The 27,260-nt window shown below is 36.0% G+C and overlaps 1 protein-coding gene across 1 annotated transcript; it reads right to left on the reverse strand.

Moving 5' to 3' along the window:
* Nucleotides 1–1,112: 1,112 nt before the first annotated feature.
* Pank3 (pantothenate kinase 3) lies at nucleotides 1,113–26,272 on the reverse strand. The gene is made up of 7 exons (XM_047555728.1): nucleotides 25,931–26,272; nucleotides 17,568–17,920; nucleotides 16,416–16,669; nucleotides 14,612–14,788; nucleotides 11,935–12,058; nucleotides 9,155–9,280; nucleotides 1,113–8,032 (listed from the first exon to the last, which is right to left on the reverse strand). Exons 1-7 carry the CDS (start codon nucleotides 25,956–25,958, stop codon nucleotides 7,982–7,984), a joined length of 1,113 nt encoding a protein of 370 aa, XP_047411684.1. The 5' UTR covers nucleotides 25,959–26,272; the 3' UTR covers nucleotides 1,113–7,981.
* Between the last annotated feature and the right edge of the window lie 988 nt (nucleotides 26,273–27,260).

Below are 27,260 nucleotides of genomic sequence, written 5' to 3' on the forward strand. Positions count from 1 at the left end.
GACCTCTGGAAAGGAAACATTGAAAAGTATATTTTTAACAGAAAGCCTCAGGGATGTCAAATTTTTCAAGTTTAAGGAAAATCACAACTCTTAAATCCTCCCCAAACCAGAAACATAGCAAGAGCTCACAAAAAACTTATAAATTTCCTAGCATAGTAAGTGATCAATAGATTTTAGATGCAGAAACATTAGCATTTGTTTACACAGTAACTCAGTTGAGGAATGTAAATCACAACAGCTCGCTTTCCAAGTATATGGTGGTGATAGAATCCAATATAAACTTTTCTTCCCACTTGAAGTTTGCTTGTTTTGAAACACACTTAGGCATGCAGTCTCACTTTTGCTCTTCAGTAGCTTATCTTCAACTACTTGCAGTACTTCAATACTCGAAGAGTTAGACACCTCAGATCTAGTATTTCCACATCACACCATTGTCTCCCTTAGTCAAGATCTCCTGGGATGGAATGCAGCTTAGTGGCAAAGCACTTGCCTTGCTAAGCACTTTACCTGGGTTTGATCCCCAGCCAGAAAAAGGCCAAAACAAACACAAAAAAACCTAAAACCCACCCCCAAACCTTTTTTTTTGCTCCCCAATTCCTCTTACTGGGTTTTAACAAAAAGGACGCGTGCTTCGCGTGCCACATGGGTCATGTTCTTGTCCTCAACCATTCCTGCATGCCCGGGGTCGAGAAAACCCTTCAGTTTCAAAGTACAGTGGACGAACTTCCCAACTTCACATATTAAGAAAAATCAAAGTCTTTTCTCTCTCAGTTGACAGGCAGTGACTGTTAAAAATAATAATGTTTTGGCTTAAAGGAAATGCCTTTCCCAAACTCTGATGCCAAACTCCCACGGTCTTGTGGCACCCCTCTGCAAGAGCCCATCCACAACTCCAAGAAGCACTCTGTAGGTGTTCATTTTTGGTGTAGGACAATAGGGTCTCATTTCAAGAAAAAGAAAAGCTTTTTACATTTAAGAAATGTCTTAAAATTTCACAAAAGTATGAATCACTAAGGGACTAAGGTCTGTGCTTTCTAATGCCAGAGAAAGGTGTGGGAAACGATAATGCTTCTATCTCATGTGGGCAGACCAGAAAGATACAGATACTATAATGAATTTGTTCAACAGGTGTGTGTTTATTGAATGCTTCTGTGCACCAGGTGTTGGACATACAGAGGTGAACAAGTCTTTACAAAGTCCTTGCTCTCACAGTTTACATTCTACTATGGTTAATTTTAGTGAAAATCACAACCTTACGTTTAATCACAGAGAAAATGTGGAAGTACGTACAGTAAGATAAGTAATAAAAGAGATACATATGGTAAAAACTGAAGAGAATTTATTTGGAAGTAGGACATAAAAGATACAATTTTAACATTTACTTAGAATATTAACAAAATTAGAAAAAAACTACAGAAAAGAGGGCAGATACACTTAAGTTAGTTTAATATAAATAAGCAAAACTGAATATTTCACGCGAAGAAGCATGAAGAATATGGGAATGTTTACAGAACAAGCCACAACAAATTATTTTTAAAATTTACATAAGAAACTGTACATAAATGGAAAAATAAATTACGTAATTTACAACAAATGTTTTACAGGTTACAGTAGATTATAACTTAGTTTATTATGCATAAAATTTGTAGCACATCATACATTTTTTACATCACAGATTCAATGTTAAAAGAATTTAGATATGAAAAAGCTTAGATCTGACAAGAATAATGGAAGAGACAGAATAAGGCAACTGAAGTTGAAATGGCATGTGTAAGTAAAATTAACCCCCAAATTAAAGGTTTCCTACACTGGAGTATAAAAGCATCCCCTATTTTATTTTTTTGGTACCAGGGATTGAATCTGGGTCCTCGTGCATGCTAGGCAAGTGCTCTACCACTGAGCTACATCCCTAGTCCCCAAAACACCCTCTAGCTACGATGTGGTAATTAACTGGGCAGAATTACGACAAATGCCGTTCATTCAGCTTCAGTTAAAAATGTCAGAATTCACTGTAGTTCAAAAGTAAATGCACACAATGTATAAAAATGATAAAACCCTCTTAACATTACTTATATCCTAATACCGTTAACCGTATTTGGGACAAGAAAGCATGGATATTGGTGTTAGGTCTATGAAGTTACCTTTTCCTTCTAAATGTTGTAAACTAAAAGGGGCCGCTCAGGAAAAAAGGTAGCAAACTTCAAAATGGTTTATTATCTGTGGTAACTACTGAGCTGCTAGGCTATCTAGATGAAATTCTAACATGATGTAAAGCCAAAATAATCTCAAACTATTTTACATTATTTGGATATACTTTACAAATCATGTAAAAGATAAAATGTTTCCTTTGAAAGCTACTGGAACTTCTTGTACTTTACTGCAATATCCTAGAATTGAATTATTTACATATTTAAGCAATTCAAAAATTTTACTTTTTAACTTTTGTTGAAAAATACATTCCTCATTACTTCTTTTAAAATTAATGGTAGTTGCAGCGAGATCTAAAGAAAAATAACCTTTGACTACAAAAGGAGCTAGGAAGTAAATCAAGATATTTTAGATTTTCTTATGGGGAAAAAAAAAATCAATTTTTACTCAAACATATCACTCAAAACTAACAGAAGTACCTGAAACTCCAGTATCAGCTCACTACCACCTTTATTCTAAAAGAGTAAAGTAGGAATGTCATGTGCATGTCTATCTGGTCATTCTCAGACAATTCTATGGACAAAGTATTTTAGGTCTTCAATATTTGCTAGAGATAAGACTGTAATCCTTTTCAATCTAATTACAGGCAATCAAAACCTGTTTTATAATTTTTGCTGTGAATTGTGCTGGATAAAAGTAATGAATCCAGAAGGGTTCATGTTCATTCACATGTGTTCCCACTGAAGAAAACCAAAATCAACCAAACAACAACTACAAAAAGCTCAAAATGATCATTAAGACAATTCCCAATTATACCTAATATTTTAACATCCGAGTTTAACTGCACAGAAGCCTCCCCACCGTTTGGTACTGGGAAATGAACCCAGGGTCTCACGTGCTAGGCAAGTGCTCTACCATGGGGCTACACTCCCCACCTATGAATATTAATGGTATGTCTTTCTTTTCATATAATAAATTATAATGCCTTTGCAGATTAAGGTGTATACACATACTTTAATATAATACCCTTCGTATACGTTAAGGTATATCTACTTAGCCACCACAGGCAGTTACATATTACGAGAATATCATTTCACTGGTTTGGTGAGAATCCAAAACCTATTACCTGTTAACACATACCAATAAAATTTAGGTAGCAATTACAAAAATATTATGTAAGCACTAAAAATTAACTCTAAAACATGATACCAAATATTTGAAAATATTGTTTTAGTTATCCCCATCCCCAATACTGCTATGAAGGAAGCAACTGTCTTCTCAGGGTCGTGATGATAATGAGGCATTTTCCATTGTCAGCAACCCAATTTTCCCATCTGACAAATTCAAAAAGGCCAGACCAGTGACTGGCACAACTTCTAAAACAATAACAAATAATGATCCCATATCCACTAAATACTTAAGACAAATATGCAAAACAACAGGACTGCTTTAAGAAGATGCCTGAACTTTTTAGAAGTAGAAATCATTCTAGCAGAAAAGTTAGGATGATTCACTTTTCACCCCACCGCTATTTTGAATGGGTTATTAAAACACTTAAAAGAAAAAAATTATTCACTTTTTTTGTCTTTACTGATTATTGCTAGACTCAGTAGAGAATTTAATACAATTATTCTCTTAAATATTGAAAACTGGCAGTAATACAGACTAAGATTATCTGATGACAGAAAAGTTGGCTTCATTCCTTCAGTGGTAAGAGTAAAACATACTAGAATAAACAAACTTAACTGGAAATAAGACACCATTGACATTTCAGGCAATCATATTATTTAAATAAGGTCAAAAAGTATTATTATGGGCTGGGAATGTAGCTCAGTTGGTAAAGTGCTTGCCTCACAAGCACAAGGCCTTGGGTTCAAATCCCCAGCACCGCAAAAAAAAAAAAAGTATTATTACAAAAAGGCAATATATTTCTAATATTTTGTTTACATACACCACAAGACAGTAAGTTAAATGCAAAAGTATAAACACATTTTCATTATCCTTTTATCAGTTTTTACAATGGCTTAAAGAAAGAATTTCTACATTAAGTTCTCAAAAGCAATACACTAAAAGCATAAAGTGCTCAACAGAATGAAGATACAAAAACACCAAATATGAAAACATTTGTTTCTAACAAGCAGAATGGTTATAAAGGGCATTTAGAAACTACAGCCTTGCTGAGCTTTCCATCCAAGAATGCAACCTTAAAATCAAGGCAAGTAATGGACTACTGGAAAAAGAGGAAAAGCCTTCCACTGAGCTGCCAGCCTTCCAGCTACAGGACTGGTCTTTCAGGAACCGGCAATTAAAATATGGCAATCACATATACACTTTTCCAAAGACAAAAATAACTCAGGATTTTTCAGGGACTATTTGGCAAATAACTGGAACCTCTGTCTGGACAGGTTTTCAATGATCATGTGTATTATTGGCAATAGCACTGACTTTACCCAAACCAAGAATTGACCCATTTTCCTAAACATTTAAATTAAAGCAGCCAAGCAAAGAACTGCCAACTTAACTTACCTGAGGCAAGTCTACTAATACTTTGTCTTTGGAGACGTCTGGGTACAGAACTGAAAGTCATTAGTTCTAACTAAAGAGTTTGTAGAGAAAAGGAAATCTCTTCTGGGGGAGTGGGAGTGGTGAGAAGTTCTAGACCTAGATCTGGTATTCTTTACCAAGCCCCAAAACAAACTGATAGCATGCTCTGCATTTGAAAAAGTCATCGGATTTTTTATTTTTTGGAGATAGGAGATAGCCTGAATTGCCCAGGCTGACTTAACTCATGATCTTCTCCATCAGTTTTCAGAGGAGCTGGGATTATAGGCACAAGCAACTGTACCTGGATCCAGAATTTTCTTTTAAAATATTTTTTTTTTTTTTGTAGTTGTAGATGGACAGCATGCCTTTATGTTTATTTTTATGCGGTGCTAAGGATCAAACCCAGTGCCTCACACATGTGATGCAAGCACTCTGCCCCTGAGCTACAGCCCCAGCCCCTGGATCCAGACATTTTAAAGATGAAATTTAAACTTGAAAGTTAATCTCTGTATGTACCAAGGTCAACCATGAAATGAAGTTTAGTTAAAAAAAATCGGCCACTCAATGTTCAGTTAGAATTTTAGAAATTAAGTCACTAAATAATCAATTTTGCTTTATCATTAGAAAAATCATACTACACTGAGATGACAGGATACCAATCTAAGATATTTTTTGAATGGTCATAAATAGCTTATCTGTATAAAATAACTAGTCCAAACAAGCTATTTTTTTATCCCTTTCTATGTAAAAACTAAGGTTTCCAATTTTCCTCTTCTCAAACATTCTATAAAAAGCCCACATACATGGACATATGATAGTGTTCAGTTTTAAGAGGTAGTTCTAGAAGTGCACTATCCACTAAAGTGGCCACTACCCATGTGTGGCTACTAAGCATCTGGAATGTAGTCAGTCTGGACTGAGCTTTGTTTAAGTGTAAAATATACACAGGTTTTGAACACTACAAAAATTAAAAAAGAAAAACTCCCAAATATATTTTGAATTGATTACATGTTGAAATAACATACTGGATATACTATGTTAAATAAACACACATAATTAAAATTGTTTTCATTTGCTTCTTGTGACCTTTTAAAATTACCAGAAAGTGTATTATTACTGGTTTAAGCCAGGCATGGTGGTGTATGCCTATAATCCCAGTGGCTGGAGGCTGAGGCAGGAGGATTACAAGTTTGGGGCCAGCTTCAGCAACTTAGTGAGACCTTGTCTCAAAAATAAAGATAAAAATGGCTGGGGATGTGGCTCAGTGGTACATAGCCCATAGGTCCAATCCTGAGTACTGTCCCCGCTCCCCAACAAAAGAGAAAGAAAAGAAAAAAGTAAATAATTCTATTATCACAATTGTGCACTTCCCATTATCAATTCAGTAATTCTGTATTACATATGGAAAAAGCTAATGATCAATAGGGGTAAGATGGTAGTTCACTTTACATACCTTTTAGCAGGTAATTTTAGTTTCAAAGAATATCATGGTCTTATACTAACCAAAGTACAGTGATCAAATTAACTTAAAACACTTTGACCATTCCAATTTTTCTTAAAGACTGCCCTAAACCTACAGCATATAATGCACAGTTTGCCACAGGTATAAAACGCAGTTACTGTTATTCACGGATATTCTTACTGTACAAACACCCAAATTAGAAACATTCAAAATAAACAGAACCAATGGCATTTCAGCTGAAATAGCCAGTCACACCAATGGAAACATTAAAGCAAGAAATGTGGTCAGAACATTTTTAGAACGGCTACTGAGCAACCTGAATTCAAAGTTCTGAAAAATCAAAATCATAACAACACCTCTTACATGCCTGTTCCATAAATACTATACTATTATTCATATGTTCATTTCTTTAGGTAAACTGAATTTTAAGTGTTAGACCAAAAAATGTGAAAAGACATGGAGAAACATCCTCATGAAGTATCTCTGACATTCTACTGAAACTGATCTTTACTGAGCAACTCTGGGATCTGTAAAAACACAAGGTAACCCTCTGAAATTTAACATCATCTAACCTCTTCTAAGTACACCCAGGTTTACTGGCAATGTGAATCATCCCCCAGGTCTTTCTGCTTCCTAAAATGGAAGAAGCAACAGACCTGAACAACTTCATTTAACTACTGAGCCACCAAAATGTTAGTTACTGTCAATGTAAAAGCTGGTAATTTTCATAACATTTAAAATATGAATTCAAAATGGAGAATAAATTCCAGGCAAAATGATTTAAAAATTTTAAACTATAATTGCTTTTATTACCAAATGTAGGAAAACACTGATTCTCTCATAATTCTGTAATACTGCCTCAGACTCCCTCAGTTTTAAAACACCCATTTAAAATAAATGATTCTGTTGCTGTTCATAATAGAATAAAAATCTTTAGCTTTCATGGTTCATATTGAATAAGAAATATATTAAATTTGGGCATGATAAATTAGTAGTAAAAAGGGCATGGAACTATTGATTTACTCAAATCATATCCCATTTGAATAGTCTAAGGACTTCATCAGACAGATTCAAAAATAAGTAAGTAAACTTTCAATTTAAAAATACAAACATTTCAATGTGTTGATTAAATCAAAAATACAGAAAGTGTAATGTCGCCAAACGTGCATTTTTCAGGATTCATTCCAAAATTCAGGGTAACATATAATAATATTTCATTTAAATTATGGCATTTGAGGAAAATTATACTTTTGGGCAAAGATCACATAGTACATGCTTTTTTTGAGGAGGATGTGTTAGAAAAACTACAATAATATTGCCTTAACATTTCTAAAATCACATAAAACCATCATCTCTGACTGCCATTACAATAAATTTTCATACTGGGTATATTACTGTCGGCTCACTAGTAATCATAACACATAAAATGGACTCAAAATGAATATTTAAAATCAATTATTTTTCATAAGTGAAATATTTCTGAGACTTTTTAAGATTTGTGTCTTAAGCATACAGTACTACAATGCTGGCTACATAAAATAAATAGAAAATCTTTCTGAGAGGAAGCTCAATAATCAGAGGCTATACTGCATTTAAAGATTGAACACTGGCTATATACAGAAGGGAAAACACTTCAACAATACTTCATGTTACAGAGTTCTCTCTTTTAATATGGCATTCATGAGTTTTCCATTCTGACATTCAAAATTAACAGGAATAGTGAAATTCTTTTATCCTTTGGTTTCCAAGGACAAACAATGCAGTTAAAACGCCTCTGGTTTTAGTTCCTCTAGGATGACATTCATTAGCAGAGTAACCTCTGATGCTTCAGCTGAAGTTTGGCAGCCCAAGAAGTGCACCAACTGCTCCAAAGTATCCCTGTGTGATTTTTAAACAACTGTTTAAACACACAGTGCAGCTTTTAAATTACCATATAATGCTGACCACTTATGAAAAACACATATTTATATCATCTATCTGTTATATAACATGCATTTGGAAATTCTCCAATTGCCATACTGTTAGCTGTAAAAGTTTCTTAGATTGCATTCTCAATACACACACACACACACACACACACACACACACACACACTTTTGAAATTAAGTATTATTAAAGTGTGGCTTTTAGACCCTGAAGTTTCTAAGACCATAACGCAATTCTGTGCCCTCTCCACTCAATGAACAAAGTTCCTGTGGATCTGATATTCTCACTACATGACACACGGAACTGCACTAGAGAATATGCTGTCATTCTGATCTGTACTGAGAGCACTGACAATGAGACATGGATGCTTATAAGCAGCACAGAATATTTTGAACCTGTGCTGTTAATTTGTAATAATATAACATTTGTCTTATATTATTACAAAAAAGATTCAAGTTTACTGACCTCAAACTATGATGTGGTCTGCTAACTGCTCAGATTAGATTTCTACTGGATGTAATAATATAGAAAAAAAATCTTAAACCATCAATTCCAAATGCTAACAGTACTTTTGAAGGTGGGAGTGAGACTGTGGTAAGAGGACTAAAGAGAATTTTCATTGCAAAATTATATATATATTGCAGTGCTGGGGATCAAACCCAGGGTCTCTAGAATGATAGGAAAGTGCTCTCCACTGAGCTATCTCCTAGCCCAGAAACTGTTTATTTTTGTATTATTCATAGCCAACATTGGTTAATGGGAGATAAAGAAAAAAAATAAACAATTTAAGAAAACAAAACAAAACACCCACTAATTCTCCAAGCAGCCTGGGTATCTGGAGCTCAAGAGACCTCATACTGCTCTCTAGGTCAGAGCTATGAAATTCTAATCATAATGGGTGCCTACTAGGTTATAGTAACTCCCATTCCTCAGCTGAAACTGAAGTAAAGGAACTGGTCTTCTATTTCAGTAACTTCTTGTTTTATAATTATAAATAACAAGGTAAGAAGCAACATACCAAATTTACATCTCAAAGCAGACTATTAAATATTGCACAAAACACTTTTGTCATACCTCATGTTCTAGAAACAATGCTTTCAGTTGACCTTTGGACCAATAATCCAGTGCATATGCCAGAAGTTTCATTGATAGAGTATTGACACGTAAAAAGTTCCCAACAAAGACAACTCTGTTTATTTTCTAAAAGAAAAAAGAAAAGAAAAAAAAAAAAAAAAAGACAGTGACTTGTAAAAGAATATTAAACAGATTTTATAGCACAAAGTGTTAACAAAATCATTATTTAAAAACTCTAAACTACCTCGGATTAGTGCCTACTATATCCTGCATACATCTCTATAATCCTGAATATTTAGTTAGTGCTGGACAGGGCTAACATTTGTCAAAACCCAGAGAACATACAACACCTAATGTAAACAATGGACTCAAGTGATGATATGTCAATGCAAATTCATGGACTGTAAACAAATGCACCACTCTGTTGGGGGATGCTGATAGTGGGGGAGATGTGAGAGAGTAAGTGTGGGAACTTTATTTTCCACCCAGTTTTGCTGTAAAGCTGTTCTAAGTCTACTCAAATAAAAATAAAAATAAAAAAAAAAAAGATTACAGGTGAGACTTATTACTAAAAATTGCCAACAAATAATTCATTATAGTTAATTAACTACTAATTAATTCATTAGTAAGAGACCTCTTAGTAATGAGATGAAAGGAATCAAACCAAGGCAAAGTGGCTATTTTTTTTTTTTTTTAAACTGGTGCTAGGTATTGAACCCAGACCCTGGTATGTGCCAAGCATAGGATCTTTGTTGAGTTATGCCCCAGCCCTAAGGAAAAGTATTTTTTAAAGTATTTAAGATAAACTCTAAACATGGTCAGTGTGCTACAAAGCATGTGCAACCATGACAAGCAACCTGGACTCCAGGTAGAGTTGGAAAGTAACGATGGCATGCATGCCATCAACCCATTCTCTGTCCCCAGACAGAGCCATCAAGTCCTTTTCTCTTGCTAAGATTCCTCAGTCATTAATTTAGTTTCTTAGGTGCCTCTATGAATAGAAAGTGTCAGATGAGGAAACCTATGTGGGAATGTCCAGAAAACCTGTTTTTACTCTCACAATGATATACTGATTTTTGGTACATATCTTTGCACATGAGTTTGTACAGAATAAACAATGACCTTAATTACTGTTAAGTAAATTGGCCAGTGGAAAATCTAGACCTACATGGTTAAGAATAAAGGTCCTAGACTATTGTTATCCCTCAAAGTATTCCCCAACACATCAACTCACTACACTGTAATTTGCAAATTTAAGAGTCTGGATTTTTTTCCCCCGATGGTACTGGGATTTAATCCAGGGGTGCTCTACCTCTGAGCCACATGCCCAGGTCTTTTTATTTTAAGACAGAGTCTTGTTAAGTGGGTAAGGTTGGTCTTAAACTGTGATCCTTTTGCCTCAGTCTCCTGGGCTGCTGAGATCATAGGTGTGCACCACTGCATCTGGTCAAGAGTCTAGATTTAAATAATTCAGATATTTGACATACTTGTTTTCTCTGCTAGAGCCTCTCTACCCAAATATCAGTATGCATGTTCCCTTTACTTCCTCCTTCTTTTTTTTTTTTTGGTGCTGGGGATCGAACCCAGGGCCTTGTGCTTACAAGGCAAGCACTCTACCGACTGAGCTATCTCCCCAGTGCCCCCCTTACTTCCTTCAAATCTTTGCCCAAGGGTTAGAAAAGATTTTTTCTTCTGCACTTTGCAAACTTTACATAAAAGATTTTATTTTTATGAAAGAGTTAAGAATAAGTTGTTGGCATGATGACCCATTACCCTCAAAACACTTTAGTGTGTAATTCATGCAGACAAGGACCTTCAACATGCAAGGATCACAGTTTCTAGAAAGCCTTCACTCAATTACTCAGCAACTTGTTCTCAGTCACTCTCTGCTCTACTCTCAATTCTCTTTATTCTTTTTCTTTTTAAAAAAAATACCACTTATTACTCAATACATATTTAACAATTTACTAAATGTACCACTGAATTTAAGTTCCAAAGTCAGTGATCTTTTTTTTCTTCACAAACATAGCATATTCCGAGTACCTAGAACAATGCCCTAGAACATGGTGTTTTATAAGTATTTACTCAATTAATAAACAGGTGAATGAACAAACGAAAGGTTCCTTTAAGAAGAAAAGTTCTCAATCCACTTGAAGTATCTGACAGCCATAAAAATTAAATGGGCAAATATATATTATACGAAAATGGTATTATACTTTTTCTCCTCCTAATGAAAACACCCCAGCCTTGTAGCCAACCCTCAGCGTATCCTTGTCACAGAGTGAGCATTTCACATCACTCACTCCCATGTGAAGAACAAGTCTCGGTGCCTTCATAGCCCTGTACAATGCTGCTTGATCCATATGCAACAAGGCAGCACTGTAAAGAAGCCGAGGGCAGCAAGAACACGTCCAAGGACTTCACTAGGTAGATGCTACATTAACAGTAGGAAAAGGCTATCAACAATTAGCTACCTCAAAAGGCCCTATGATTATTAAGATATTTTTTCATTCTCAGGAGATTTAGGCTGTATATTTCTGAAAAGGTTTTTGGGTATATATAAAATGTAACTTATTTACTCATTCTATTTCTATTTGAATTATCTGTCACTTTCTTTAAAGTTAATAAAACAATTGGGCAAATAACATTTAATTTAGTTATGGGATTTAATAGATCTCAATTCTAGAGGTCTTGGTTAAGGAAAACAAAAGAAGATCTGTCAGATGCACAAAAAACTCAAATGCATGTTTTTCATAAACTTAAAATTTCTTCTTTTTTACCTCATTAACAGCGCACATTCGTGCCACAGAACCAATATTATTGGTGATAGTAACTAAAGTAGCTCTTGCCAGATCTTCTTTACTAACAGATTCTCGCTTCTCTTTATAAATCATATTTCCAAAACTGCAGAGAAATGAAAACCAAGGTTAAATTCACTGGCAACAAGCAACATTTCATACATTAGCATATGTATCTTTAATCTCCATATATTTGTAACACTAGGACCAAATGAGTAAAACTACATAGGGATACGATAAAAATGAACTAACAAAAATCTACACAAGGAGGCTGGGGGTGTAGCTCAGTGGTAGAGTACAAGCCTAACATGCGTGAGACCCTAAATTCAATTCCCAGTACCAGCCCCCCACCCAGTAAAAATATCCAAAAACACAAAAAACCACCCAACCTACAGAAGGACTAAAGTAGCATCTTTTAAAGAATTAAAGTTAAAATTAAGTCTAAAAAAAGAAAAAAACCACTTAGTTGTTACAAAGATTACCAAACCATCCACTACATTTAAATTTAATGCATAACAGTGAAATTAAAAGGCTATTGTTTTAGAAAGCCAAGAAAAAACAGGAAAGTACATTTTGACTTACTTTTAAAAAGTCAAAGTGTTTTCAAAGGTATCTCAGTTTTAATGTCAAATTCTATTTCATTCAATCACAACAAACATTTGACATACCAAGAACTGTGCTAGGGACAAAAAGGAAGTCCCTCAAGCAGTTTTGAGTCTAGTGCAGCAATGTCCAATAGAAATAAAATAAGCCACATGTAACTTCATATTTTCTATTAGCCATATTTAAAAAGGTAAAAATAAACAGGAATTAATTTTGATGAGATATTTAAGCAATATACTCAAAATATAGTCATTTCACCATGTGGCACTCACTAACCGCATTCCAAGGTTTGATATACATGAAGTTAGAGGTTATCATATGGACAATGCAGGCCTAGACAGAGGAGGAGAAAGCATTAGAAGCGCTAACTATAGCAGGAAAAATACAAATACACAAAACCAAACCATAGGCTACCTTGGGAACACAAAGGAAAACAGACCCTCTATCATTGTGGTAAGAAGAAAAAATTGATAAGGCATGAGGGAAGATTTTCCATTGTAAAAGGAACAAGAAACAGAAAAAAAGGAGAAGGAAATTCTAGGCAGAGGCAATTAAAAGTTAAAGGCACACAGAAATGAGATCTGAAAACATTTATGAAAACAAAAGTGACAACAAATGGTCAAAGTGAAGGGTATTTGTGGGAACCAACAGAAGCCACTGAGGAGTCAGGCAAAGGCCCTACTACCAAAGGGCATGGGATGTCTTGACAAAGAACTTGGAGTGTATAAGCAACAACCAGTTAAAAAGTATAATGGAAATGAGAATATGAGAAAACAAAAAAATATTTAGAAATAAATTTTAAAAACAACATATATACATAAATAAGACTTTTTAAATATCTGAAAGGTACAGATGTAGCCTTAAGCAAATAGACAAGTTCTTCAATAGTAAGACATCATCATAAAGATGTCATTTTTCCCAAAGTCAATATGTAAGCTGTAATGAAATTCCAAACAAAACAAACAACAACAAAAAAGATAAACTTACTTATTCTTACTTAAGAGAATGATGGACCAGCCATTCTGGATATTAAAGCCATTTTTATGTTTCTATAAATCTAAGAGTATAGTGCTGGTTTATCAACAGAGTAATGGGAAAAAAAGCCAGTGTATGATAAAGAAATCATCTGACATTAGCAGATTAAATAAAGGACTATTAAGTGTCAGGGCCTTCTTAAAAAAAAAAAAAAAAAAAAAAAACTAAAATGGGATCTGTACTGCATGTAAAACTGTAAGATAAATTATAAATAATTAATTTATATTAATTCAAAAATCAAAATATAAAAATAATACCACTAAGGTACCAGAAGAAAACAAGGATTTATTCCTTTATATATTTGGAATGTTAAGACTTACTTACTATGAATCAATATCCAGAAGCCATAAAAGAAAAGACTGATAAATTCAACTGTGTAACAATCCAACAGAAAAACAGAACATGAACAATCACTCACAGAAAAGAACATATAAGATTCTACACTTCACTTACTGTAAGAGAAATGTAAACTAAAATTATTCTAAGGTGCCAATTCTCTCATTAGATTAGCAAAAATTCAGAAGTTTGACAACAAACTACTGGTGAATCTACAGGGAAAACAGGCACTTTGATCTATTGTGGGCAAGGGTGAAACAGTACTGCTTCTTTGGAGGGCAAAGAAAGCAGCATCTGCAATCCTACTTTTGGCACTATCTTACAGATAAACCCACATGGACACAATGTAAGAGTATGACCATTCAGGGAGACTTCTAGGGCTGATGGCTACATTAGAGTATGTGCAGCATGCCGCACAATGGCACGACCTTCTGAATAAGGTAGACAATGAGGACATGCATTTGTATTTGCACAGAGCAATACTGGAAGGATTCTTCAGAATAAATAAAAGTGATTTCTTACTGGGTACACTCAGGGTAAAGTTCTTAATATATACTTAATTTTTAAACTATATCCATGTTCAAAACTTGGAACCTGAACAGGATAAAACACCCTTACAACTCCCTAATGTACTGTTTTCCAAAAGCTAAGTAAGCAACTTGAATAACATAAACATGAAACTCACCTAGATGCTACAGTCCAACCTGGCAGACCAAATCTTTCATAATCGCCTCCATAAATATCACGGACCAATTTGTCAGCTTGGGTGCTGTCACCTTTCGATGCCATTTCAAGAGCCTCTTCAAAACTTTCACAGCCAGTCAGTAAACTGCATAAACCCAGAAAGGTACCCCCTCCAAGGCTAAAGAGAATAAGGAAAATTTGCTAAGTTGCATTTACATACTGTTCCTTTCTCCTAAGTGAAAGGGTATAGTATTCATTTACTGAAGTGCTGAAGTATCAACATAATGAATAAAAGCAAGAAAAACTGATTAGTAAAACCAAACCTGTCAGATCAAAAAACAAACCAAATGGGGAAAAATCTCTTGGCATTCAATACTTTGTAGTTGCTAAAATATATTTGTGTGTGTGCACTGAAAAAGAATGTTAAAAAAAAGTACTATATAAATTAAAAGAGAAAAGCTGGTTTTAAATAGTTTCCAAGAAATGATCTTGTGGAAGGCATATTTTACTTGCCTGACAAGGCTGAAATCAATTAAAATGCACTTTGATCTACTGATGGTAAGGGTAAAAAACAGTACCAGGATACACTGCATATTGCAAAAAAGCATTTGCAATCCTATTTTGGGGAATTTATCCTATAGATAAGTCTACAAATGTATAAAATAAGAATCTACCACAATATAGGAAGATTTCTGAGATATACGGCTACTTAAGAGTATATACAGTATGCCTGAAATCATGTCTATTCTTTAAACTCAAAATCTTTGCTCCCTAATTTCACCTAAATTTCTAGCAAGTTCTACCCTTGAATCCTACTGAAGTTACCTAAAGACTGAATTTATTTTTCAGTGAACCAAAATAAGAAATACTTGTAATTCTTTGGCAGAATTATAATGGAGATGGATCTCAACCACCATAAAAAATAAAGTACTAATTACATTTATATCATTTAAACACAAGTACCACTTTTAAAATGTGTGTTTTTTCCACAAACCAACCTGAAGTACCCCCAAATCTTTCTTCTCTCATTGAATAAACAGAAGTTTCCACCTTGACTTAAAAGTTAATAAAGTACATAAGAGAATCCTAAGGAAAAAAAATTTAAATCTCCTACATTCACATTTCAGATGTTAAAGAAACCTCTGAAGAATATTTGGGAATATTAATTTTATCCCAAAAGAAGCTCACATTAAATTTATCCTATAAGAATTACAAGGTTACTCAATGCTGTAGTTTAAATGCCGATCTGTTCAGCATATGGCAGGGTTTAGACTTAAAATATATCCACAAAAAACTGAAAAACAGGGAAAAGAAAAATGCTCTGGAAAATAAAAGAACAAAATATAAATATATACTACAGTTTTGAAATCAAAATATTGTCACTTCCAGCAAATGCTTTTCTGTTAATCTGTTAAACTCTGGAAAAAACATTGTTGGAATCATTCCAGGAAAAAAAAATTCACCATTGTGGAAAATTTGAAGCCAACTGATGCTGACTAATACTATAAACATTTAAGAATTTTAATTTTAAACGAGATTTATAAAAATATATTATCTGCAACATTTTAACTTATGTATCATATTTGGTATTACACAAATACACAAAATTTCCCCAGTGAAACTAGTATCAATATAAATATAAAAGTATCAATATAAAATTGATCAAAGTACAGTTCAGTGGTACAGAACTTCCTTATTAGCATGTGCAAGGACCTAGTTTGATACTCAACACACACACACACACACACACACAGAAATAAAACAATGTGAATGCTGCTTTTTATTAAGACTAAAAACATTACTACCTTGTCCCGGTCACTCGTTTATAGTTATCTTTGGAGTGGACTGCTAAGATACTGACTCCTGAACCAATGTTCACCACCAGTAGTGGATAGGGGTCATCTAGGTTAAAAGGCATCTTTTGGCATCGCTCAGGTTCTGAGGCATTAGCAAAATAATAGCACTCTGCTTGTCCATTGAAACTGACAGAATCTATATACAGCAAGCCCTTTACAAGGCAGTCAAGTTCATCCAGTTTGTGCAGGTGGAGGTTTCCAATCTGTAAAAAAAATTAATAAACATTTGAGTGAAAAAATAAACAGCATTCAAAATACCTGACTTGACTACATTGCATAATTTTCGCATACTCTACAAAATTTCACTACCATTATTCCCATATTTTCACTTGCTTTTGTTAGTTTAGTGTCAAAATTTCTCAGGGATTTTATCTTATCCATTGGCTCTCAGTTGAGAGCAATATTACCTCCAGGGACATTTTAGTTTTCCAAAGACGGGGAAGAGGCAGGGACCAAACTTGTATTTAGTGGGCAAGGACCTGGGACACCAGACATTGCAATGGGTAAAACAGTTCTGCACAACAAAGAATTATCCCATCACTGCTCTCTCTTCAACTTTTTTGTCAGACATTTTTGTAGTGGCAGTAGGAAAAAATCTGTTTACAATTACCTGGGTCTATGTAATTAAGCACAAAGCATTTTATCCATTTAACTACCTAGGTGCATAAACCCAAAGAATTCTTCACACAGGAATTTAACCACCTTATTCATCAGGTTCCACTGTTTGGAATTTTAGTGTCATTCAGCATGTTGGAATGTCATGTCACCAAAATCAATGCCACTCATGGAGTTGATTCTCCAACAAAACACACCATAAAGAATCTGGCATTTGTACCTCTGGTATTGTTCATGATGAATCTCTATGTAGGTGCAAATACTTAACCACTTCATTTTTTCCTCTGGTATGATCATATCAGCTAATCTCATACTGATATAGAAACACTTTAATTTTATGTCTTAATATTATAGTTTGGATACCTCTTTGAAATTATTAAATTCATTTCAGGTTAAGAAAGAATGTACTATCGTGTATTGAACTTTTACTTAGAATTTACTTATCTGTATGGTCTAGACTATCACATTCTTGAGTAAGATACCTACTGTGCGAAAATCTTTTTCAAACTTGTAAGCACCACCTCCTGTAGCACACAGCACCGTTTGTAATGTTGAGAAGTTTTTGTCTCTTCCCATTTGGATAAAAGTAGGCAGGTCATGAGTTGGAAATCTGATAAAGTGCAAGTTCCCTCTTCGGCCAAAAAGTGTTAAATCCTTAAGTTCAAGGTGTACATCCCGAATGCCAGTGGATCCATATGCTACATTAGAAGTCAAATATTTCCGAATACTTTTTAAGCTCTCAACTTCCTCTTGCTCTTCCTCTGCTGTGATATCAATAGGTTCAAAATACGAGAGCTTTACTAGAGTTCCCCCAATATCCATGCCAAACCATGGGAAAGCTGTGAAATTAAAAACACAAAACAAAACAAAAAACCTTGATTCCAGAAATGCAAATTAGGAAAGAGTAATTATGTAACAGTCATTTATCCGGAACCATGCATTCAGTCAATAATGACACTACCACAAAAAACTCACTTTTCCCTGTTTCATTTGTATATTTTCTAAAGACTTATTTTTACAGAACACTTAAGAGATGGCCCAGGGCCTTTTAATTCCTGTTCAGATAGGCATTTCTTTTGATTTATGAAATACTTACCACATGTTCCAAGAAACAGGAAGAAGCTGAACCAATTTTGTTTCAAAAAATAGGTCATCTCACCTAGGGCTGAAGCAGCTTTTTGTTTCTAAAAGACTTTAGTATAAAACAAATTGGCCTATAAGCACGTCAGGTAGCTCATGGGAAATATGCTTTCTTAAAAAGAAATCTTTTTCTTTGCTCATTGAGCGTTATTAAGTTTCCCTGGTACATCTGGTTAATAATGCTGAAGGCAAGTCTACTCAGGGACAAGTACATTAGGACAGTATCATTCAGGTTTGGAACTGGTCTCGCTTACTAACTGGGTTATGTAACTCTGGAAAGCCATTAATTAACATTTCTGAATATTACTTTCCTCAATTCCCTTAGTAAATAATTATTAAGTAGATCCTCTACATCTGGTAGCAAAAAAGTAAAAAGAGTAAGAAAAATTTCCCGTCCTCCAGGAGTTTAATCTAGCAGGGAAATATAAACACAAACACACAAGAATAAGACAGGCAAAATAAAATTACATATACAGTACAGGCCAACAGAAGGAATGCTAAATTCTATGACTCTGTTTGAATGAAAGGAATTTAAAAAAAAAAAGCCAGTCTATACAAAGGCAAATATGAATAAATCACTATGGTTAGGTAATCAAGAACGCTAAAGTTCAATAGACAAAGATCAATCACAAACAGCATTGCAGGTTAGGCAAAGGAACTTAAGACTTAAATCAGAATCTTAAGACAATTCAGGGCACTACAGATATTCTCAGCAGGAAAATGGTACTAACAGCAAATTAGAAAACTTATTTAGTGGCAGGGAATAGCAAAGACAAGAGGTACTTAAAGTGTTCCTTCTTGTAAAGCAAGGCTGAGTTATCCTACATCTAGTAGAACAAAATCTCCTAGGTAATATTTCATAAATGCTATAGATGGATCTACATGGCATTTGAGAATCACTGGCTTTGGTCACTTCATCCTTCATGCTATGACATTCAGTTCTACAATATGATTTTCTTACATTTATCAGTCATGGTCCTTATAACAGATACAAGGATATTTTAGCATTGTTCCCAGACTGGGCAGGGGTAGGGTGGGGGAGATATCAACACTGCATTATTAAGAAATACAAAACTTAATTCTTAGAATGTGTTTAAAGAACAATTGATTGTTTCCAGAAAACTAGAGTTGACTTTACTGAGTACTCATTATCTGTCATAAATATGCTAATATTTATAAATATGTATGGTTCATCCAACCCTTAACATCCCTACTATAAAGCTGTCCTACTGTGTGCATTTTATAGGAGACAGATTACAATCTTGCTTAAAGTCAAACTTAAAAAGTGACAGAATTTCACCCTAGAAAAGTCTATTTCTGCTTTCTCTAGTATCTTAACCACTAAGATAGAGGATCAAAAATAATTTTAATAACTAAAATACATGGATTATAAAATGCTCGACAACAAAATATATTAGTTTTTATGTGAAAGTTGTCAAGGACAATTCTAAAATTCTATTTTGTTTCTAAAATATATTTTACTTGATACATGTAAAAACTAGAAACACGAGTCAATGAGAGGATTCTACACATTTCTGTATTCTAGAATTCACACATTTATTAAAATTAGTAAGTGATTTTGAATGTGAGGAATAATTCCCATTACCTTCTGGAGAAAAAGCTTAATTGTTTTTATGTTTGAAATCCAAATTGAAAATTAAGAGCTATGTTAAAAACAATCAATCTTTTAAAAATAAAATGACTTTGTCATTTGGGAAGCATGGGGCAGCAAAATTCCAAACAAGCATTATGCTTCTATGTCACCTGGATATACTGGTGTAGATAAGCAACAGACACAGAAGAAACCACTGAATTGTCTCAATTTTGCAAAGTTGCTAGCAATGGAGGCCATCTTAAATGAATAACACACTCTGGAAAAAAACAGCAGGCGTTTACAGAAACCACACCGTAAAACATTCATAGGTATAAAGAAAGGTAGTATGACCAAGTTTTGTTTTCAGTTTATTCATGAAATCTAGAACTTCTGCTTTGAGAAATTCATGTATGTTGGGTGCTATGGCAGTGGTCACAACTAGCCTCCCAATGATTTAGGAGGCTGAGACAGGAGAATTGTGTGCTGGAGGCCCACCCCGGCAACTGTCTCAATATAAAAAAATGTTAAAAGAGCTGGAGATGTAGTTCAGAGGTAGAAAAAAAAAATTCATTTAAAAAGTTACAGATCACTTTCCTGACCCTACCGCCCACCCTTTGTTCCAATAAACAGTACTGGGAAACAGTAAAACTAACAGAAGGGGAAATCTACACTAATTTGCTGTGAAATACACACTCAAAGAAAACAACAGGAGCAGTTCTGATCCAATAAACCAGAAATTCATTGGGTAAAACAACAGAATCCTTCTGACACTATCAACCAAAATGAATTCTGATTGACACTCGATTCTGTAAAATTTCATGGGAGGGGTGGAAATCACTATTGCCACAAAAAGTACACTTTGAAACAAGATATTTTCTACCTGATGAGCTAGCATAAGCTAAAAACCTGTTATTTAAAATTCAAAATACATTAAAAAGCAATAATTACTGATTTACTTTCTGTGCTTCATGTCAAGCCAGGTGTCAGATATACTCTGAATATATAACATATACACATAAAAATGTTACTGAGGGCATCAACTACAAAGACTTAGCAAGTTCAAAGTTCACGCCATTTTATTTCTCAGTCAGAAGACTTTGGTCCCAGGTTTATAAATATCCCAATACTACCATTCTTAAAAGCAAACCCCCAGATACAGTTACATGAAGAACTTTTAATTCTTATACAAAACCATGAATTAAAGTTCAAAGGAAACTTACTGTCTAGGCAAATATTTCAAGTTTATTCACATATATTGGGGAACAAGAAATAATCTACTTTTCTAAGGCAGCTAGGTTTCTGAATTGTAAGGTATAGCAGCAGTTAGTTTCAAAATACATACTAACTATTCCATCACGCATTTGGTGAAGTGTTTACAGAAGATGGCTCTAGAGTGCTACTTGAAAACTGTTCAGGAGATGGTCATTTTCATAGCATCATGGTGACCACTCTAGTTCATGTAGTGTTAGAAAGTGGTAGAGAAGGTGATTAAAAACACTCTCTGGAGCAGGCAGCAAAAAGTCTCATTTGTAAATGTGATTACTCACGCCCCCCTACTGACTGCAATCCTGTTTTTTAAAGTCTGAACTTACATGAAGGTGTTAATTTGCTTAATTTTTCAGAGAAAGAAAACGACTGCTTAGGTATAATTAGGTATAATTATCATTAAATGGTATGACCCAGTCTCAAAATCTAGAAAAAGGGGTTGAGAGTGTTGTTCAGGGATAGAGTACTTGCCTAGTATACACACGTCCTGGGTTTGGCCTCCAGTATCAGAGGGAAAAAAACGTTTAAAAAAGAAAACCTCACAAAAAAAGTAGAAAGACCTAAATAAAGTTATATGTTACTACAGCATATTAACTCTGTTGTTCAGATTTATGATAACTTCCTTCTTAAAATCAAGAAGGTAGGGGCTGAAAACAAAACTCATCCCTTCAATTAAAAAAAAAAAAAAAAAGTTGGTAAGGGCCACCTTTTGCATAGAGATCCTTTCAACTCAGCAGAGTTCTGGAATTCATTTCCTATGCCAGAGAAATAATCACTACTCAAAAAAGTCTTATGAGGGCGCAGGGCACTGTGGTGCAAGCCTGTCACCCCAGAGACTCAGGAGGTCGAGGCAGAAGGACCACAAGTTCAAAGCCAGCTTCAGCAACAGCAAGGTGTTAAGCAACTCAGTGGTTGCGTGCCCTTGAGTTCAATCCCTGGTACTGATCCACAACAAAAAAAAAAAAAAAAAGAAAAGAAAAGAAAAGAAAAAAAAAAAATAGACTCATGAGGGAAGTAACAAGAACATAGAAGACAAATTCTCAATCATGATCCACTTTTGTTGTTTTGTTCCTTGTACTGGGGATTGAACAGGGGATTAAAGCGGTGCTTTACCACAGAGCTACATTCCCAGCCCTTTTTATTTTGAGACAGGGTCTCATAAAGTCCAGGCTGACCTTAAACTTGTGATCCTCCTGCCTCAGTTTTGTGTATCACTACACCTTTCTAATGTATTATGAAAATCCTTACGCTTGCCACTTTTATCTTGGAAGAAAAATAAAAAAAAAAAAAAAGAGGGGAATGAAACTCAAAGGTCACTTATTTGCAACAACAATGATGTATACACAGGACATTAAATACAACCATAGGCCCACCTAATAGAATTAAATACCACTTTGCAAAGAAATCAAGTAAGTCCATATATAGCTTTGCTGCTTCAGACTAATGGACAGAAAGGACAGTTTGAAGTAGGTGATCAGTGCATAAGTAGCCTACTTACTGCATATAACCTAAACATTTCTTCTTTCCAGAATAAAACAAGTGAAAAAAAAAATGTATCTACGAAGCAAAACAAAACACGTTCCATAAATACAAATAAGCATTGTGATTATGGCAAATATATAGTACCTTCTCCATACTATGAGAATTTCCTAGAGTCACCCATAATCTGTTTATTTGGCTTTTTATTCTGTCTCAACTGGTCTTAACAGAGAGCTGTCTTTAGATCCTTATACACAACAAAAATAGCCCTCTACCCCAAGGACAGAGTGCTACCAAGAATTATCATCTTCCCTATCAGGCAGATCATGTACACAAATGGTAAAACCTGCATGCCCAATTACCTTTTCAAATGACTAAAAAGATATCTAGCCAGAGGACAGACTGTTAATTTCTAACAAGATGTGTCAAGTTTGATATCTGACTAGGGAAGTGGGGGAGAAACACTGAAAAGCTATATAAATACTACTGATTCCATCCCAAAGGGATCCTATATCAAAACAGAATTAAACATAATTTGGACATACAGAGAAACTAAATACTGAAAATATTCAAATCATAATAGGATGTTTTAAGGAACAAAATTCTAAAATGGACATAACTGGTATATTCTAGATATGCTTTGAGTTCTTAAGATTAAAAGATGTTTCACTCTTAACAATCACTCCTGATGAAAATTGTGGCGTTTTCTGAGACTAAGAAAACATGCAACTTCACATACCTTCAGTATTAAGATTCCTTAGTAAAGCTTTAAGTAAATTTTTCTTCTTTAGTAGATTATTTATTTCTAAGGGAGCTATATCAGAAACTATTAATGCCAAATGACTTTATTCTACTGGAAATAATTCTTAATAACTAAACTTACAAGTGAAATCATACAGAAGCATACTACACATATATGCTATACAATTCTTGGTGCTTAACGAAAATTTCAAGGCCTTTACCACTTGGGTTAGCAGAGCACCAACTTGAAACCTACAATGAAATATATTCATCACCTTTTACTATTATCTTGTTAATCCAGGCATACAGGTAAGTCAAACACACTGAAAAACCTATACCTTAAGAAATCATATCAGTCAAGGTACAAAAGAACACAAATGGACTTACTTTCTCCTTCCCCTGGGGCTGAATTAATGCATAATTTCAAATGATACTCATTATACAATTCAAATGAAACCAATTCCCTTAAAAAAATGTCTGGTTAATATATGCATCTGGTTTATAACCTTGTGACATTTCTAAAAGTAATGTTTTCTATTACTTAGGTGATTAATATAAGAAAATGTGTGTAACCAAAGTCATTTGTTTAACCAGTATGATATCAAGGTTTCTCTGGTATAGCTGGAAGAGTTAAACGGTGTTAATGCATACAAAGAAATACAGTGTCTTCCATGTACTGTCTGTCAGTAAATCTTATCATTACAAAAAAAAAAAAAAACCATTTAAAATAATAAAAAAATGTTTAGTTAACCTAAGTGGTTTAAAAAATCAGAATAACACCTTTTCAGTTATAAATATTTTCAGGACAGTGGAGGTTTGAGGTATTTCCCACACATCCAAAAATCAGATGCTTTTTATTTTTTTACTATGAAGAACTTAGTAGGCACCTTCTTATCCGCATAAAAACTGCTGATTAGTTTTTTTTCACTATTTTTAAACATTAATGATCTCAGTGTTCCACCATGTAGTAATAATGGACCTAGTTTAAAAAATAGATATAATTTCTCAACCTGAAATTTAAAATACTTAACGATAATCACTATAATCTGTTTTGAAACAACTCTGAAGGAGATAGTATTCATACCTGATTAGTTTGACTAAATAATCAAATCACTATCATAACAATGGCAAAGACCAACACTTGTAATATGTCATACTCTTCACTAAGTGGAAATTCTAAGAGAAGCAGAGAAAAAGTGTGTGTTGAGGGAAGATGTCCAAGTGTTATTGGATCTGTTGGAGATGTATTAATTAATTCAGCAACTGTAAACTACCAGTGTTTCTACATTGTCCTTTAAGCCTTCAAATCACCATAGACCCCTTAAATGAATACACAAGAATTCGACTATCACCAGAAATCATCATGAAAAAAAAAAAATAATTAGCACAAAAGCTATTAGATAAGAAAGATTTGTGTTGTTTCAAATATTCAGACTATGCCCTATGGGTGCTTTAGAAATAACTGAACTTTGAGCCAGCAAGGGATTCTGAACTTCATTAGCACAAGGTTGGCTGGGGGGGCGCCTTGAAAAAGTACTGAAGTAAGTTCAACTGCATCCTTAACATTAAAACCAAATCATCTCTCATTTGAATAACAATTAGTTTTCAGGGTGCTTTGGCAGGATGCTTCTCCTGTGAGGTTTACAAGAACCCTGGAGACCAGGCAGGCAAGGAAGATAGTAGTGCCCCTTTTTTATAGCTGGAGATTTCTTAGAACATTTGGCAGGATCACATGAAACTGTAAAAACTACAAAATAACAATATAACTCAAAGGTATGAGCATGAATTCCAACATTCCTACTTGTTCTGGGAGAATGAAAATATGAGAATCGTAATGGCTGAACGATTAAATAGCCATTACAGAAATAAAAGGCTTTAAAATGGCTACAAATAACAGAAAGCAACTAAAAGTTGACCGGCTTTTTTACAGCACAGTAAGAATTGTTTTTTTAAAAGTGCATGCATACACGATCAAAGAAATATCCCCACGGTCATTCACCATAACATTAACAGTGGTTGCTCCAGGTGGTGGAAATATGGGTGTTTTTTAATCTTTTTTGCTTATCTGTGTTTTCTTTAAAAAAAAAAAAGTGAACTCTTTAAAATTCTAAATAAAAAGGAGCAAAGACAATTTACCCACTGGCAGGTTACAGGCTCGAATGGTTAAAAGCTCCAACTGCAACAACAGTAACAACTCACAGGAACCCACCGGGATTTCAAGGACACAAGAAGCCCGGAAGCCAGAGGGGAGTTTAAAAAAAAAAATGTTGGTAATTGCCCCTCGCTGACAGCCAAGGCCACCTCATTCCAACCGGACTTCAAGCTGCCAGAGGGGACGGCAGTTCTAGTCTTGTATGACAAAACCCGAATCGAAAATTCCCTCTTGCACGCCCCCAGACCTCGAGGAGGAAGTGGCAGCGAAGGCTGGGCGGCAGGCGCTCGCCAAGCATGCACAGGGGATGCTGGGGGCCGCCGCCTCCCAGCCGGGGCTGCAGAGGTGCCTCCGCCGCGCTCCCGCCTGGGCGCGGGCGAGCAGCGCCGGGCTCGCGAGCAGGCCGCTCCGCCGAGAGGCTCCGGATGCGGCCCAGGGGCGCCCTCCCCACCAGGCGGGTCCCAGAGTCCCTCTTACAGGGTTTCTTGGCATCCTTGATCTTCATGGCGTCGGCCTGAGGGGCGAGGGGAAGCCTCGGGTCCGGAGCACGGGGAAGCGCGGCGGCGACTCCGGAGCTGGCAGGGCCGCGCCGAGAGGCCCGGCCGGTTCCTCCCCTCAGGCCGGGCGGGGCGGGCTTAGGGCGGGGCGGCGGCGCCTGGGGCGACGCCCGGCCCAGGAGGCGGCCCCCCACCCCTGCGAGGGGCGACCGGGACCGAGCGCGCTGGGGAAGGCCGCCGGCCTCGCCGCTCCGGGGCCCCCCCGCAGCCGCTCCGAACAAAAGGCCCCGGTCCCCCGAGCCGCCGCCGCTGCACTGAGAAATAGCCCGCCCAGGCTGAGCGCCCACGTGACGCGAGCCCCCCTCGCCCCAGTGTCCACGGGGCTGCTGGGAGTTGTAGTTCTCCGCGTCGGGAGGCACCGCTTCCCGGCCACAGCGGCGCGGGCGGACTACAAGGTCCAGGATGCATCGCGGCCCCTCCTCCCCCGGCCCCCGCCGCTTCCGGAGATCGCCTCAGAGTGGTCCCAGCCAGAAGGGGGCGGAGCTTTGGTCACGCCAGCGAGGCGGCCACCAATGGGGCTCGAGATGGGCCGGCGGGGAAGCCCCGGCTCCGACCTCGCTGGGCAGCTGCTGTGAGCACCGTACGGAAAGGGAACTTGCCGCGGCCTGATGGCTGTTCTGCTGGTCGCAGGTTTCCTCTTGAGGCAGGAAAGCTGGCTCTGGGACCCTGAAAATCGCTAAATTCAGGGCTCCGTGCACTTGCGTACGTTCGTGAGTTAAAGTCATTCACAAAGAAATCCTCTTGCTTAATGGAGATCTTGAATTTTGGAATTGGAATAATGGCAGTAAGAATGCTGACATTTATTGCATGCTTACCATGGCTAAGACACTCTGCTGAGCACTTTTTGTAAATTATTTACTGTGCATTTCAGCAGCCTTTTGAACCAAGTATCATAATTATTCGTTTTATTATCCATTTTGAAGATGGGTCAGGAGATGGAAAGTTAAAGCACTTGCGGAACACAGGCTTTTTACCATTGTCTCATGTTCCCCTCGGGGTCTCCAGCCCAGCTCCTTGTTGCAAAGGGGAAACTGACTCCCAGAGAAAAAATTAGGTGCTTACAGCAAAATCAGGACACCCTTGCCCTATGCCTCCTAGAGTCTGAGCCACCCACTTGGAAAGGGAAGAGGTAGTATTGGGAATCTTCTAGCCTCCTTTCTACTTTAGTTTTTCAGAAGCCAGGAATTCAGCGACTTTGACAATAGATGGCTTGAGAGTTGACAGCAGAAGAGTGCCCATTTCAGGGCAAA

This window comes from Sciurus carolinensis, chromosome 6 (assembly GCF_902686445.1).
Source record: "Sciurus carolinensis chromosome 6, mSciCar1.2, whole genome shotgun sequence".
NCBI classification, from domain to species: domain Eukaryota; kingdom Metazoa; phylum Chordata; class Mammalia; order Rodentia; family Sciuridae; genus Sciurus; species Sciurus carolinensis.